The 15,576-nt window shown below is 46.7% G+C and overlaps 1 protein-coding gene and 1 long non-coding RNA gene across 10 annotated transcripts in view; one reads left to right on the forward strand and one right to left on the reverse strand.

Moving 5' to 3' along the window:
- Positions 1–15,576, forward strand: part of DOCK9 (dedicator of cytokinesis 9) — a 2,709,375-nt gene that overhangs the window by 935,379 nt on the left and 1,758,420 nt on the right. For all 9 annotated transcript variants that reach the window (XM_069639825.1, XM_069639823.1, XM_069639827.1 and 6 more), the window contains exon 7: positions 10,762–10,896. In XM_069639825.1, the coding sequence (XP_069495926.1) occupies positions 10,762–10,896 (135 nt within the window). The remainder of the gene's footprint in view (positions 1–10,761; positions 10,897–15,576) is intronic.
- The window catches only part of LOC138528321 (uncharacterized), a 151,881-nt gene that overhangs the window by 105,548 nt on the left and 30,757 nt on the right, over positions 1–15,576 (reverse strand). The window lies entirely within an intron of this gene.

Raw genomic sequence — 15,576 nt, forward strand, 5'->3', positions numbered from 1 at the left:
TGATGTGATCGAAGATGGCGACGGTGGTGGTGACGAGGGCCCAGTGGAGCAGCCATCCCACCCGTCGCAGCCATTGCCCGAGCCCCAGGATAGCTCGGTGGCCATTTTGTTGGCGATACAATCCTTACTTATGTACTGAGATAAGGACGAGGTTACCACGGACCCCGACGGAGGATCCAGAACCAGGATCGTCGGGAAGCCCTCTGAACAAGCGGAGGAGAGTCCACCCCGCACCGCCCTTCGTGCCCACGAGGCCTGTGGACCCCTCATCCCCCTCGCCGGACCCCCGAGATGATACAGCGACGGGGACGGACGATGACGGTGCCGATGATACAACGGACATTCCTATTCCTTCTTCACCCCCCCCCCCCCGGACCTCTCCGCCCGACGAAATTGGCTCTTTCCACGCCATGATAGCCAGGGCATCCGAGCTCTTCCAGCTCTGCCCCGAGGAACAGAAAAAGGAAGGCTTTCTTTACCAACGACAGGAGGCCAAGAGAAAGACGGTTCTCGCGGTACCGTTGCTTGAGGACATCTGGGACGAGGGGCTGGCTATCCTGAAGAACTCTTCCACGACACCCGCCAAAAGGGACAGGTACGAGAAGAAGTACTGGGTCCCCGATGCCGCCCCCTTGTACCTCAGGGCCCAGCCTATGGCGGACTTGGTCGTCTCGGCAGCGGCCAAGAAGAAAGTGGCGGGTGCGGTGGCTTCAACTTCCACTTCCCCGCCGGACAGCGAGGGCAAGAAATTGGACTCCATGGGACGATGAGTCATCTTGCCGGCGGCGACGACGATTAAGGTGGCCAATGCCTTAGCGATTGTGGCCCGTTACGACAGGGAGCTTTGGTTCAAGATAGCTCCCTTGCTAGACTTCCTACCGGACGACAAGAGGGCGGAGGCCCTACAGATTCTGCAGGAAGGTGAGGTGGCGTCGGATCACGCCATAACAGTGGCAACGGACATCGCCGATACCGGATTTCGCCAGCTGGGCAACAGGGTTTGCCTTCGACGACGAGGATGGCTCAAGGCGACAGACTTTTGCCAGGACGTCCAGACCAGAGTTTTGGACATGCCGTTCGACGGCAACAACCTGTTTGGGAAGACGGTGGATGAGTCCCTCCAGGCTATCAAGACTGACACAGAGACAGCCTGAGCCCTAGGAGTCCTTCAGCAACGGCGGCCCTTTCGGAGCTCCGGAGGCAGACAGGGAGCCTCCAAGGGATCCATCGGTGGCTCCTCTACATACCGCCAGGCGGCCCGCTCCTCATCCCAGGAGGCCTACAGAGGCCGCGGCAAGCAAGGAGGGGCTCGCCGCCGCAGTCGTCAAGGAGGCCAAGGCAGCAAGGCCTCTTCCAAGCAGGACTGAACCGGCCGTAGCGTCGGGCCCCCACCGAAGCACCCCGGTGGGAGGCCGGCTGACGAAGTTCGTCAGCGTGTGGGATTCTATCTCCACCGACCGATGGGTGCTGGACACCCTGGCCCGCGGACACTCGCTAGAAATTCAAAAGAAGTGTCCTCACATTCCTCCCGTAGCCAGGAAGGAGAATCGCGTCCCTCAACTGCTGTTGGAGGTAAGGGCGATGCTCAAGAAAGGTGCCATCGAGCTCGTCCCCAAGAGGCTCCGGGGCTCCGGAGTATACTCAAGGTACTTCCTCGTCAGAAAGAAGAGAGGCGGTTGGCGCCCCATCCTGGACCTGCGTCGGTTAAACAAGTACATCAAGGCACAGAAATTCAGGATGTCACCCTCCAGCACGTGCTGGGACAGCTGGAGGAGGGAGACTTCCTATCGTCGTTGGACCTGGAGGATGCTTACTTCCACATCCCCATTATAAAAGGACACAAAGTTCCTCAAATTCATAGTCCAGGGGCGTCACTACCAATTCAGAGCCCTGCCGTTCGGATTAAAGTCGGCACCCATGGTGTTCACCAAGTGCCTCGCACCAGTGGCAGCGCAGCTGCGCCTGCAGGGGATCCACGTCTACCCCTACCTGGACGACTGGCTAATCCGTGCAAGGTCAAGAGAACGCCGTTGGGGTCACCATGGAAACATTTAAAAACAGAAACAGTCATTCGCGCGGGCGCACGTGCGAATGCAGTTGTCACTGACACAGCTTCTCTGACAGGTAAGGTGGATGCCATTTTCTCTGCTCTTACGGCTTCAATTAACGTTTTTTGTTGTTAATTAGTTTCCCTGTGGGTTTTACAGGAGCCCACACTTCTACCCGTTGCGTCTCACGTTTATGGAGAAACATTTAAGAATAATCTGAAACTTAAGGTATGAATTTTTTTTTTTTATAAACAAAGTTTTGTTAATTTGCGGTATATACAGATACTCAGTTATTGACATAGAGCTTTTTCTGCTTCTTTCTTTTCATGTTCTTTCCGTTGTGGAACCCTTGGATTGGGTATGTGTTTAAATGTGCTCATCTGAAACGTTGTTGTTACGCAATGGTTGACAATTGTTGAAATGTTGGTTAATGTAGATAGATCACTGAATCAATGTACCGCCCTGAGGAAGGTTTTTTGTAACCGAAATGCATCGGCATCTGTACATATGATCCTAACCAGATTTGGTGCAGCCTCATTGAATATGACAGAATAATATTCAAAAAGAGCTACGAATAAGGGATGTGAATAAACATTTCTATAAATCATCATAATTGACGGAGATAAATGTATTACTATATAAGTTGTGGATAAACTATTTGATAAATTTTCTTCCGAATGTTCAGCCCTCTTTAGGGCCAACTGCGAGCACCAGTTCTTGATAGAGCATTTTTACTCTATCTCATTGTTCCATGATTTTTTGGTCCCTATGCCACAGGACCTCTTTATAACTGGTAGCCCCAGGCGAAAGCTTCTCTAGATAGAACAACTTTCAATGTTCAACGTATGATTTACATTGAAATGCCCACCTTTACCTTCGTTTATATTATAACCCTTGAAACATTTGTTTAATCACAGGACTGCACAATTTGCGGGCTACTACGATCTGGTATAGACTGCAGATTGTCTAGCACACACTGTTCCAAAGCTACCGGTGACACAGAGCGTATCTGCAACTAATTCCCTGCGACCACCTTTGCAGGTTCATGTATTATTCATGGAACAGTGCAGACCCAAGTTAATATCAATACCGGAAGCAGATTATTATAGCTTTATAGACCTGATTGTGTGCCATACCGGCCTGATCGTGTGCCATACCAGGCTTTATGGGCCTTGAACCCTTGTTAAAAGCCCATGCTGCGCTATGGCTTTTAACTTGGTCTTCTGGGTCCTTACCGCCCGGGATAATCCTCAGACTGGGTCTGTAAAGCTGAATGGATTCCATTATAGACCTCCTCTCAGCTAATCAGAATGATTGATACGCAGTCTATATATAGTCTCTGAAATAGACCTAATTCTGAACATTCTGACCTGAGCAGCAGCTTAGCAAGCAGCACAGAATCAATTATCTTCAGTTGTCTAAAAGCAGAGAGGAGCTTGGGCAGTGCAATTGTAATTTTTCTTTTAAAACCAGCTTAATACCGGAGATTGTTTTATAAGCGTGGGGGTCAGGATTCAAACCTGTTTTGTGCTGCATTGTCTTGCTTGCCCCTGCGCTATCCCCCTACCCAAATAAAAATTCCCCAATTAACAGCAGCAATGAAACCATATTTTCTAAAGGTTTATTAGTTCATGTTCACTAAATTAGCATTACAATTTACGTGTGGATGCTCTCCCCCCCCCCCTCACCTCCCAAACCCCGAATAACATTTTTGTTGCAGAGCTCCATGTGCCTAATAGCATGCGATCTTGGAAGGATGGAAGGAGTCATTATCACTTGGGCTAATGACCCTTCCTGGAAACGTATAGCCCTCTACTTTTTCTCAGGTTGTAACTTGGAAGGTGTGTCATTATCCTATGATAATACCACCTCCTTGGTCTATAAGGCTTAATTAAAATTTTGTAATGTTGCATGTTCCACAGAAGTAGGGATGGGGGCATATTGTGCTTGGTATGAGAACTATGGCACCATGTGTTCCTTCTGTCCCTCAGTGCTTCAATTAAAACATTATTCCATCAATGGGTGCAGTTTTCAGATATAATTATAGCTGTTCCCCTAACAGTTATATGAATTGTTACCTTAGGAAAGGTCCTAGGACATTGCCTGCTTCAGACTTGTATCAGGCCATTAAATGCCTTCTGTATTTTCGGGTCAGGACAGCCACAAGTGAAAGGGCATGTATAGCCAACATTACCCATTGTAGCAGGCTGTTTGAATGTCCTACCTGTGCATGGCCAAAAACATGTTCTTCATCTGATAGAGTGCTGGATGTTCTATGGGACAAACGGAAAGACACTCACCAGAAATGGGCAGTGCAAGCATGGGGTGGTCACCAGTTGTGCGTGTTGCAAGCATGCAGACGCATGAAGAAGGAACCAAGACTGGGGCACTCCCAACTCGCACACCCTTCCTCTGGGGCAAGGGGTACTGGAAATACCTGTGTTAGGCCCTCCCAGTATGGCTGGGAGGGTTCTCCATCTCCTCTCGACAGGATATACATCATTGAACCCAACCCCCAAATAAAATCAGCAAGAAAAAGTTACTCATTTCTAACACATAATGTTAAAGTGCTAAAATGGGCAACATTTCCCTAGCAACTTTCTTTTCATTGACGTGATGCAAGAAGTGTAACTGTCGCCTGCAATCAACCATTGAGGGAGGCATTTACAATGGAATCACCCTACATTTACCAGGTGTAAAAACTGGGCACATTTCATAGGGATCCATTGGCTTATTGCTTCCATAAAAATGTAGGCTGGCATTAAACCATGTGTTGCTTGAGCCGGGACCAAAAATTAAGATTGGATACGCAGAAGTTAAAACCAGCTCCTGGGTATCCAGCATTAACCAACGACCAGCAGCTACCACTGAAGAACCAGGAACTAGTGCATAGGGTTCCTCAAATCTAACTTCCACGTAAGAAGCAAATTAATTTTTTTGTTCCTTATTTATGACCCATCGTGCTTTCAATGTCATATAAAAGTGCCCTAATGTTTTATTTATAATTTGTAGCAAATAAACACAGTTAAATTCATATGGGTGTTAGTTCAGCGTCATTTGGCCTGGGGAGCCAAAAGTGACTCCTGGTAGCTGTTGTTGTCAAGCTAACCAGGCTCTACTAGGCTACAAGCAGTAGCGAAATAGCTCCCAGCTCCCCTCAATTTTGAACCCTGCTTGCAGTAGAGCTGAGATGCATGACTCACATGGCAAATCAGGCAATTATCCCAAAGACGCTCCAAAACAAAAAGCAAATCCCGCTGTGGGAAAATACTTATTTGTTTTCCCGCTTTTTCTCAGAACATAAGTTTAAGGCAAAATAAAACAACTGGAACATAATTCATTTCTCTGAGAGACACACGTTTTACTGTATAGCTGAAGCCATTTCCATCATTGTCGTACAATTTTGCCATGGGAACCACCTGCTCTGTCTATCTGGGTCTGACTCTTCCCCCATCCAAAGCAGAGTTTTTATACATTTCATAGCTAGTGTAGTCTTACAAAAAGTGTTTAACCCTGGCCAAAATGTTACTCCTGCCTAGGCATTAGCTTACTCTCTCGCAGTTGTTCCTATGCTCTGTAACACCCTATCATTTGCTCTGTAAGCAAAAGTGGCCAGCGGAACCCATGCATTGGCATTCACTTAAATTGCAAGCTAAGGAGTACTAATGCAAGTTATGTTTGCTGTTTTCTGTTTCAGGGAACCTATGTCAGAAACTGGCTTCCAAAGCCTACAATACTTTTCAAATAGAAAGCTCACAATCAACCCTTTTCGAATGGATTGTGTCCTCCCACGTATTCCTCATCTTTGATATTCGTATCGTCAGCTTTGCTGCTTCGGAAAAAAAAAATTCACACCAGAGGGCGCTGTGCTCGATGTTGTGGCGTCGATGTCCCTCGAGGGTTGCCGTCGGGTGTCGACGTCATCAGTAGTACAAATAGCTCGAGCTGCGCCCCTTGGCTTCAGTTTTGTTTTTCCGAAAGCTTTGCTTAGAGTCTTGAATGGCGCGCTTCAAATTCGTCAAGAAATGTCTTCATCTTCCAACCCTTTGACCCCAAGGTCTGGTTAAAAAAAAATGCCATGACTGCGGGGCGAAGATGTCTATTACAGATCCCCACCAGGTTTGCCTAGGGTGCCTGGGTTCCGAACACTGAACCGATGAATGCGGGTCCTGTCAGGCCATGACAGGAAAAGCTATCAGCGAGCGCAGAGGTAAACTGGCAGCGGGGAGGGTGGCTTTGAAGTCCTCTTCGAAGAGGGATAAAAAGTCTGGGGATTCAAGGGACTCGACCCAGCGCAAAAAGTCAATCTCGGTTGAGACAATCTACGTCTTCTTCATCGAAGAAGGCGAAGAAGAGAGGCCAAGGTCTCCTTCGTCTGAATCCTCTACCGAGGTTATCAAGTGCCCAACCAAAAATGATTCCCCTCGAAAATGGGACTCTTTCAAAAGTGAAATGTTGCGTATATTCGAGAATGTGGCCTCAACCCCCTCGAAGGAATCACACAAAGGCCGTGCCCTGGTCACTCCTTCGGACGATTTAGGGAGGTCAAAGACTGCAATGGCAAAGCGGAGTGTCAAACCGGCGAGTCGCTCTTGGTCCGACGAGAAATCAGTGAGGGTATTGTCTCGAGAACATAGTCCTTCTCCGATACCTCAGAAAGAGCAAATCGTCGACGGAGTCAAGCCTGTCGATGCATAAGTCAAAGGCAATGCCGAGCAAGACGGCGCTATTACCAAAACCTTTGTCGACACCGTTGTCGAAGGTTTCATCGACTCCATTGTCGAAGGCGTTATCGACGCCATTGTCGAAACCAGTGTCGGCGCCTTAGACAGTCACTTCAACCATTTCAAGGCCTCTGCCCACTGTGGCGAAGGTTTTTAAACCTATGCTGTAGAAAGACTTTCAAATCCATGGCCTCAATTTATGAGGAAGAGCAAGCCTCTGAAGAGGATTCTCCCCCCCTTTGGTTTGTCTTATTGCACACAAAATGCTCCAGAGAAGCTTATTAATCAGTATTCCAAGATAGCTGATCTTTACGATTGCCTCCAGTCGGCTAATGGTGTAGACACTTTGCCAGAGCTGGAATTCGGCAAACCTGATCCAGCTGAACATGCAGATTCTGCATACAGGTCCCTCATGAATAGGGTCATTGAGTATATGGGCTGGAGCAGGAATTCTCCTGCCTAGGAGTAAGACGATATGACAGATATCCTGAATCAAGGCCCTCAGAAGGACCCAGTATTACCTTTTCATGCAGCCCTTCAGAGGAAGGTCATGGCAAACTGGGAAACTGGACCTGCTGTAAATAGGAACTTTGCCAGAAAATATAGGCCTTCTAGTATTAGATAGAGAGAACAAGAGGGTTGATGCCTGGGCTCGTAAGATTTTCACATCGGGCACTATGGCTTGAAGTCTGCTAATGTTACTTGTACTCTTTCAAGATTTACTTCCACCCTGTGGGACTGTGTTAGCATGGTGGCTGAGCACATGCTGGAAGGCGAGGAAAAAGACGGCTTCCTGACTCTTGTGAAGGATGGAAAGGAGGCAATGGGGGAGTGTCTCCAGTCAGGACTGGACACTGCTGACAGGGGGAGACTTCTGAGGAGGCTCTCTTATAAGCCGAGGCAGATCCTGATAGGGCGAGAAGGACTACTCAGGACCTGAGGATTATGGTGATTTGTAGTTCAGGAGACATTTTACTTTTATGGTTTAAAACTCTACCCCCTTTTTGTTTAAACCTCCAGAGCAGATTTGGGAGCAACGAAAATGTGTTAAGTTTTAAGAAAAGCTGAAATGTTTGAGAAAAATTCGAATTGCTGTCAGAGCAGTAATAAAGAAAGAAAGCATAATGCTCGCCTCCTGTCCTGACATAGAATACCGAAATCTTGGCAGACTGGAGTTTCGATGTTATTATGCACACTTTCACATAAATAATTGTAAATGCTGCTTGCCATTTCTGTGCATGGCAGACTGCTTTTACATGATTCCCTATGGAATCGGCCAGCTTTTTTTGTATGGAACTTTCTAGTAACCTAATTGCCCAACTACTGTAGAGTAATATTGGCTAATTGGTATTTTTCCTTATTGCATGTCTTTGCTCTATGCAATAATTTCACGAAGGGCATAATTGGCTAGTTATGATGATATGAATGTATATACCATACGCCATTAACTGAACTGTCTGTTGATCCCTACTTCATAGTTCTTATTCATCTCATTTGTACTCGGTTTGCTTTATCGACCCAGGAATGCATCCCAAAAAAAGTTGTCTATCCTGGTATGATTCAAGCTGATAGGTTTCTGCGCTGGAATTTCAATTCACCAAGTTAAGTTTCGAAACATGACCAATTTGCATTTGACCTCGATTCATTTGTAAATTTGAGATTTTTCTTTTAGTAGGTCAGTTGTACCCTTTTTGTAATTTAAAATGGATGTTCGATTTGTATTTGTTAGAGCGTCTAGAGAATATTAATTAAAAAATCAAATACTTTTAGTAACTACAGAATTACGAAATAGTTGTGAATAAATTACAAATAGTGTTCAATAATGGACAATGTAGAATGGCAAAGAAAACTATTCATAGTCAATCAAATACTCCATATCGCGTAACTCCACACACACATAACAGTAAGCATCTACCAATGATGCACAACTGTGACAAATATTCAATTACAAATGTGCAATAAATTCATAGTTCAAAACATATGGCCCAAAGATGGCCTGAGATGGTGGATCAATTAATGTTGCCATCTTGGGCTGCTCTGAAAATCACTGACCGGTTTTGCCGCTATACATAGTTTATCTAGATCTTCATCAGGGAAACAAAAGCTACAAGCAGGGTACGGGCAGGAACACATTGGTGTCCTGCATACATAACCGATCATGGCTGTTACCAACTTTCTCCAGATTTAACAGTAAAGCCATAACTTATACAGCCACATTGAGGATATCTTCTGTGTCAAAGAGACTCTTATATGGTGGTTCACTCCCCATATGCCGCGGCACTAGCATTAAGTCAGGTACTACATGTCAGCCGTATATCTACCACACATGAATGTGCTGATTTTCTGGGGTGTTATTCAGGCTGCTGCGGACTAGCAGCATGTGTTTGGCAACATTTTGTTAACCAATTTGCTGTGGCTTTACTGTTGGCTGGTACCAACTTTTTCCACATCTACGATCTGTTGTGTATGCAGGCAACCAATTTGTTTCTGACCGTTCCCTGCTTGTAGCTTTTGTTTCCCTGGTGAAGATGTTGATAAATGATTTATAACGTCGAAACAGGCACGTGGTTTTCGGGGCAGTGTGAAGGTGTAAACATCAATTAGCTCATCGTCTCGTTTTTGGGCCACATGTTTTACATTATGAATTTATTGCACATTTGTAATTGAATATTAGTCACAGTTGTGCGTCATTGTTAGATGCTTAGTGCTGTTATGTGTGTGGAGCATTTGATTCTTTGCCATTCTACATTGTCCTTTTGCATTGTTAAACACTGTAATTGTGATTTATTCACAACTATTGCATAATTCTGTATTGTTTTTTAAAAATGATCTGATATCTTGATTAATATCTTCTAGACTCTCTTCGGTTGATGCCATTTTGTTCCCTGAGGTTGGAGGGTAGGGACACCTGCTTTTCAGTGCGTCCTGATTTGTATTTGTTTTCAGGGCTCCGCATACCTTTTTGACATGAACATGTGCTACTGGAAGTCCTCCTCTTGCTTCGCGTGGCTGTTGTGAAATTGATCAGTTGTGTTCTAGATGTTTATGTGCTTAAACGTTTTCAGAAACTAGTGTATTAACAGTATATGAACAAACCAAATATGCAACAGTAGCATGCACTGTCACAGTATGCTCTGCCTGGGCAAGGATTTCTATTGTGTTAGAGCACGATGTTCACTAGATTGGCATCACACTGTAGCATAGTCATGCCTTTCCTGAAGGCCTTTTGCTTTTGTAATCTTACATGACAATGTATAATTTAAAGTTATATACATGTGCCAATTAGGGTTTCCTCCGAGCTTGACTGATTCTGCTTTTTCTTTACATATGGTAGATTCTTTTGGTTTGATGTTATTTGCGCATACTGTTGCTGCCTTCTGAAGTGGGTATGCAGCAATAAGGCCACTTTGAAGTGTGGGCAAACAGTGAGAAGGGAGTAAGAGAGAGGATGGTGGGTTTGCAGTGAGTCTGTTGGGGCCTGTAATATGATTGATTGAAGGCAGTGTGGGGATCCAGTCTAACTAGTTGTGATTTTTGGATATCTGAGGTTGTGGTTGGAACCGAGTGAGCCTCTGTTTGGAGCTCCATGCTACCAAAATATGTGCACCTGACAGATTATTTATACTGATGGTAGGTAAATAGGCCCACAGTGGCATTACCGTTCTTTGTTGGTTTCATTTACAGGATGTTTCTTCTTATAATCATCTTCCATCCCTCTGTCCACTACCATGCTGTAACAAGCCTTTGGTGGGTAAACTGGAGTCTTTACGGCTAGTGTAAAAGAAGCCGCATATGATGGACCCTGAACGATGTGGCACCCTGTAGGTGAATGTGTGAGGCACTGTCTTGACGTGTTAGGTTTGGCTAGTGGGGGCAGCACAGTGGCAGATCTAGGGTGACCGGGAGAGGAATCTGGGGTGGGGGATGATATGTTTTTGAATGTGCATTTTGAAAGGACAGCACCTTGAACATGTTTTCTTTTCACACAGTCGTTTAAGAGGCGATTCTTCCACTTGATCCAGCTCGGGGACGGATCTTACAACCTTAATTTCTACAAGGATGAAAAGATCTCGAAAGAGCCAAAGGGATCAATATTTCTCGATTCGTGCATGGGAGTGGTACAGGTAAGGCAGGATTCTCCCTTTGGTTAGTATGTTCTGTGGCAAGTACTCAGTATGCATATGGTCTTTACCGTCCCTTACTCAATTTAGTTCCGGGTTCTCCAGTCTGTAGTGCGTTTTTGTTTAACATCAAATAGCTCATTTGCAGTTGTAAAAAAAAAAAATATTGTTTTTTTTTAGCGTATTTATAAGCGGTGGATGAAGCAGAACGTGTAGGCAGGCATGGAATGTCAAAGCTAAGCACATCCTGGAGGCTGGGTAAATGTACGGACCCTGGGCATGCAGTCTGCTTGCTTTCTTTGCCCTAGCAATCTGGATTCCTCCTTGTGTGGGAGCGCTGCAGTAGGCGGTACATTGTCATTCTTAGAAACCGAAAGGCAACACACTTGCATCTGGTTTAAATTGACCTTTACAACAGGATTAATATTGTTTTATGAAAAATGAATGGCTGAAGCTGAGCATTCGAGAGCAAAGATTCTGGACCATGGGAATGTTCCCGGTTTCTGCCATGTATGACCTGTTTTACCTCCGTAATTGTTTATAACAGATATAGTTTATGCCACACTCATTCATTTATTTGTGTATGCTTTTTCTTGGACGTGGACCAGATCCGCTCAGGCTTAGGAGGTCTGCACAATAGTTATAACAAAACTGTTGCCTCTGTTAATCTCGATCGACATCACACATGTGGAGTCCAAGGATGGCACGTGGACGGGGTACATCTCCGTTCTCTGCACATGCATGGTGGGCACATGTAATCAGCAGTTGAAAGTAGGCAAGCTTCCCCAGCAAATGTCTGAGTTTCCTATACCATACAATACTAGTTCAGATTTCGGATGCAACTGTTGCCTCCGCCACACTGAAAATTGACCATTTGAAACAGACACTACAGTTGAATTCCATAAGTAGGTATGCAAGTACAATGCATGGGCACTGAAGTGGGCTTGCTTACCGTGTTTGATTCCACTACAAATGTAGAACCCCAGAGCATGGAAAACCATCAAGTTAGCATATGATGATCGGAACATCAAAACCCATTGCATTGCTATCTAATTGCACCACTTGACGAGTGTTATGGATACAGTAAAGAACAACGCGAGTTCCCAATATGTCATTCTTGGGCACACAGTAGCAATAATAAACTACATGTTTTGCACGTCTGCCCTGCAAATCATGAACAGGATCCTACCTTTAAAATGTGCACACAGTTGTGGGCCTTCCTACAAACAATGATTCAACCATCCGAAACACACTTTTTCTGTACATAAGCCACAGATTGCAAAAAGGAAATACGGTGGTGGCCGCCATATGAACTGCCCCCTCACACACTTCAATTGGTCTTCTTGGATGAATGAAAACATGAATGGTGTCAATCTCTTGGGCCAAATTTTGCAATAGGCTTTGTAACTGTAATTGGTTTGAAATGTGTTCATGACTGGGTGCCCATAGCAAGTGGGCGCTGCCGGGCTGTGACTCCCGCAAAATAGTGGGATTGGGGAAAAGTGTCACCAAGCGCTGTATGGTAATGGAGGCAAACAAAAGGGGCGGAGTACCTTGGGGGGGGAACACAACCCACTTGGAAGACATGGCACTTCGAGTAGGGACCCACACCTAGCAGATAACACGAAGATCCGGTCACTATACCCGGCTCAGCTGTCTGCTCACACAAGACTGCGGTAAAACAGTGCGCAACACATGCTCGCTGGGTTATATCCATAAGAGCAGGCGGATGCTCGTGCAGGCAGAGCAGGAGGAACCACCACACCTGCTGTGCACATAGCGAGTTCCCGCCCTGGAGGCTAACCGAGGCCAGCAAGACGGACAGAGACCAGTGAACGTGGGAGAACACAACCCACTCGCTGGACAACATAACGCAGGCTGAGAGCGGAGCAACGTTACAAATACACAGCGGGATGCTGCTCAGGGCAAATTAAGGTCAGAGAAGACTGCCAGATGGGGAGACACACAATCCACTCAAGATAACGGAATGCCAGGCAAATCAAAAGTGGGCAGAGGCAAACAAACCAGCATTGTGCCTTTCGTCTGGAAATCAGACAAGGGCCAACCCACGCCGCCAGAGACAACCATGGCCTCATCCAGCACAGTGCAGCAGGAGGAAGGCGAGAACCCTATACTGGAAGCTATAATGGCCCTGAAGGCATCTATGGAGAACAAGTTGGATACAGCTATAGTGGCCCTGAAGACGTCCCTGGAAAACAAAATGGACACAGTGATGGTGGACGTGGGCCTCCTCCGACAGGACGTACGGACCCTGGCAGACCGCCTGGGCACAGCAGAACAGGTACAGCAAAACACCACTGATTTTGCAACCACTCAGACTCAAATGTTGGATGTGCTTCAAAGGGTCAAGATTCTGGAACAGAGGGCAGAGGACGTGGAGGGAAGGCCTTGAAGGAATAATATCCAGATTGTTGGACTGCCGGAGGGAGAGGAGGGCCAGGATCCTAAGAAGTATATTGAGCATCTCCTGCTCCAGGAGATTCGGGCAGGGGAACTATCCCAAGGCTGTGTAGTGGAGAGAGCCCACAGGGCCCAGACCAGAAGGCCCCAACCAGGAGCGCCCCCCCCCCCCGTGATCAATGATCGCAAGGATCATGAACTTCAAAGATCGAGAGAAGATATTGAGGTTCTCTAGAGACGGGGGGACGATAACTAGGGACTCCTCCAGGATAAAGATTTACCCGGCCTACACAATTCTGGTGCAGAGAGAACGTGCACGCTATGGCCCCACCAAGGAACGCCTCAAAGCAGCAGGAATACGTTACATGCTGCTGTACCCAGCGAAACTGAAGGTGATACGAGATGGCAGATTGTTTTCTTCGAGACAACAGAAGAAACCCAAGCATGGGTGGACCAACAGGGTATCCTGCAGGGGAGACAGAGGAATGCCAACAATGAAGCAAACCCACCAAGGGGGCAACAGGAGTGAGATCGCCATTGGAAAGATGGTCCGACGCCATGAATACGTAAGCCAGATGATATATTATGGATATATTATGAAAGTAGCAACGAGTGAAGGTACTGCTGTGGAAGGCGACAAGGCACGCAACCCCAAGACTTTTGTTAATTAGGATGCCAGTTTTAAGGCATCACGCTGCCGCAGGACGGCCCCACCTCGGTGGGCAAAGCAAGAGAAGCAGCGGAACCCGAGCAGGGGGAGGGAGGCTGGGCGTTTGTTTAATAGTTATAGTTATGGTTAGAGAGTGGTTAGTTAGGAGCGAAGGCACGAGTGGAGGGGGAAGCACCAGGCAGCTGGAACGAAGCGCAAATGGCAGGCAAACAGACACATACCTAGATGAAGGCTATCGGAAAAATACGACAAGGTGGCACAACCGCAATGGGCCCAAGAGTATAAGACACGAATGGGGATGGTCAGACCCACCCCAAGAGGGAGGAATCAGCAGACGATGGTATGAGAATGCCCACCAGCAGACAGGTAGGCCTATGGGAACAGATGGGCCATGGGACAATAGAAGCAAATGGGCCATGATAAGGCAGTCATAGCCACTTAAAACATCAGGGGACTAAATGCCTACGTCAAAAGACTGCAGGTCTACGCCTGGCTAAACAAAGCAAAAGTACAAATTGCTATGCTGCAAGAAACACATTTAACGACGGAAAAGCAAATCAAGATAGCAAAGAAATGGGGAGGACAAATGTACAGTTCAATGTACTCGAACTATGCTAGAGGAGTTCTGACGTGGATAGCTCTGGGATTCCCCTTCCAGCTAATAAGACAAGAGAGAGATAGGGAAGGCAGAACGGTGATCGTACACGGAATGCCAACACCAGGGGATACACATATTATAGCGCCCCACACAGAACATACAACCGCATAGACTACTTATTTACGGGCAGGGAGACCCTCAGGGAATTTACAGGGATACATATTAAGGCAAGAACGTTATCCGACCACGCCCTGATTGTGGCAACATGGACATACACATGTAGGGGAGCCCCCATACCCACTTGGAGATTGAGGGCGGATGCGCTGACAGATTAGGTTTTTCAAGAACATATCAGAGAGACGATAGAGGACTATTTTTATCATAATGTGGGGATTGTGGATAGTACTGGCATGGTCTGGGTAGCCTTCAAGGTGGTGGTCAGAGGAGCGGCGATAGGGAAGGTAGGCAGGCTCAGGGGATCCATCCTGGCCAAATTGGGGAACATAGAAAAGGAGATAGAAGGGGCAGAAGCACGTGCAGGGGAGAGGGGGGGAAGAACTGGAGGAGTTTAGAGCTGCGATTGCAGCGTTGCGCTATCTGGGAAAAATTTGGCAAATTGGACTATGGGAAGTATGTGCAGAGACTACATGCTGAAGGGGACAAGTCTGGCAGACTTCTAGCCTGGCTCACTAAACCAGAGAACGGCATGAACCAATAACTGCTATCGGGGATGAACGAGGCGAGGAAGTGAGGACCCAAGATGGGATTAATGGGGTGTTCTCGCGGTTCTATGCAGAACTGTATTCCAGGATACAAGAAGCTGAGGGGGAAGATATAACTGACGCCCCGTGGGAGATTCCCCTCCCTAGGCTATCGGAAGAGCAGGCGCAGACATTGGATGCACCCCTTACGCTGGAAGAGCCGACCACAGTGATAGCCGATCTCCCAACAGGCAAATCCCTGGGCCCTGATGGGTTACTCGGGGAATTTTATA

This window comes from Ambystoma mexicanum, chromosome 7q, assembly GCF_040938575.1.
Source record: "Ambystoma mexicanum isolate Mex_15411 chromosome 7q, UKY_AmexF1_1, whole genome shotgun sequence".
NCBI classification, from domain to species: Eukaryota; Metazoa; Chordata; class Amphibia; order Caudata; family Ambystomatidae; genus Ambystoma; species Ambystoma mexicanum.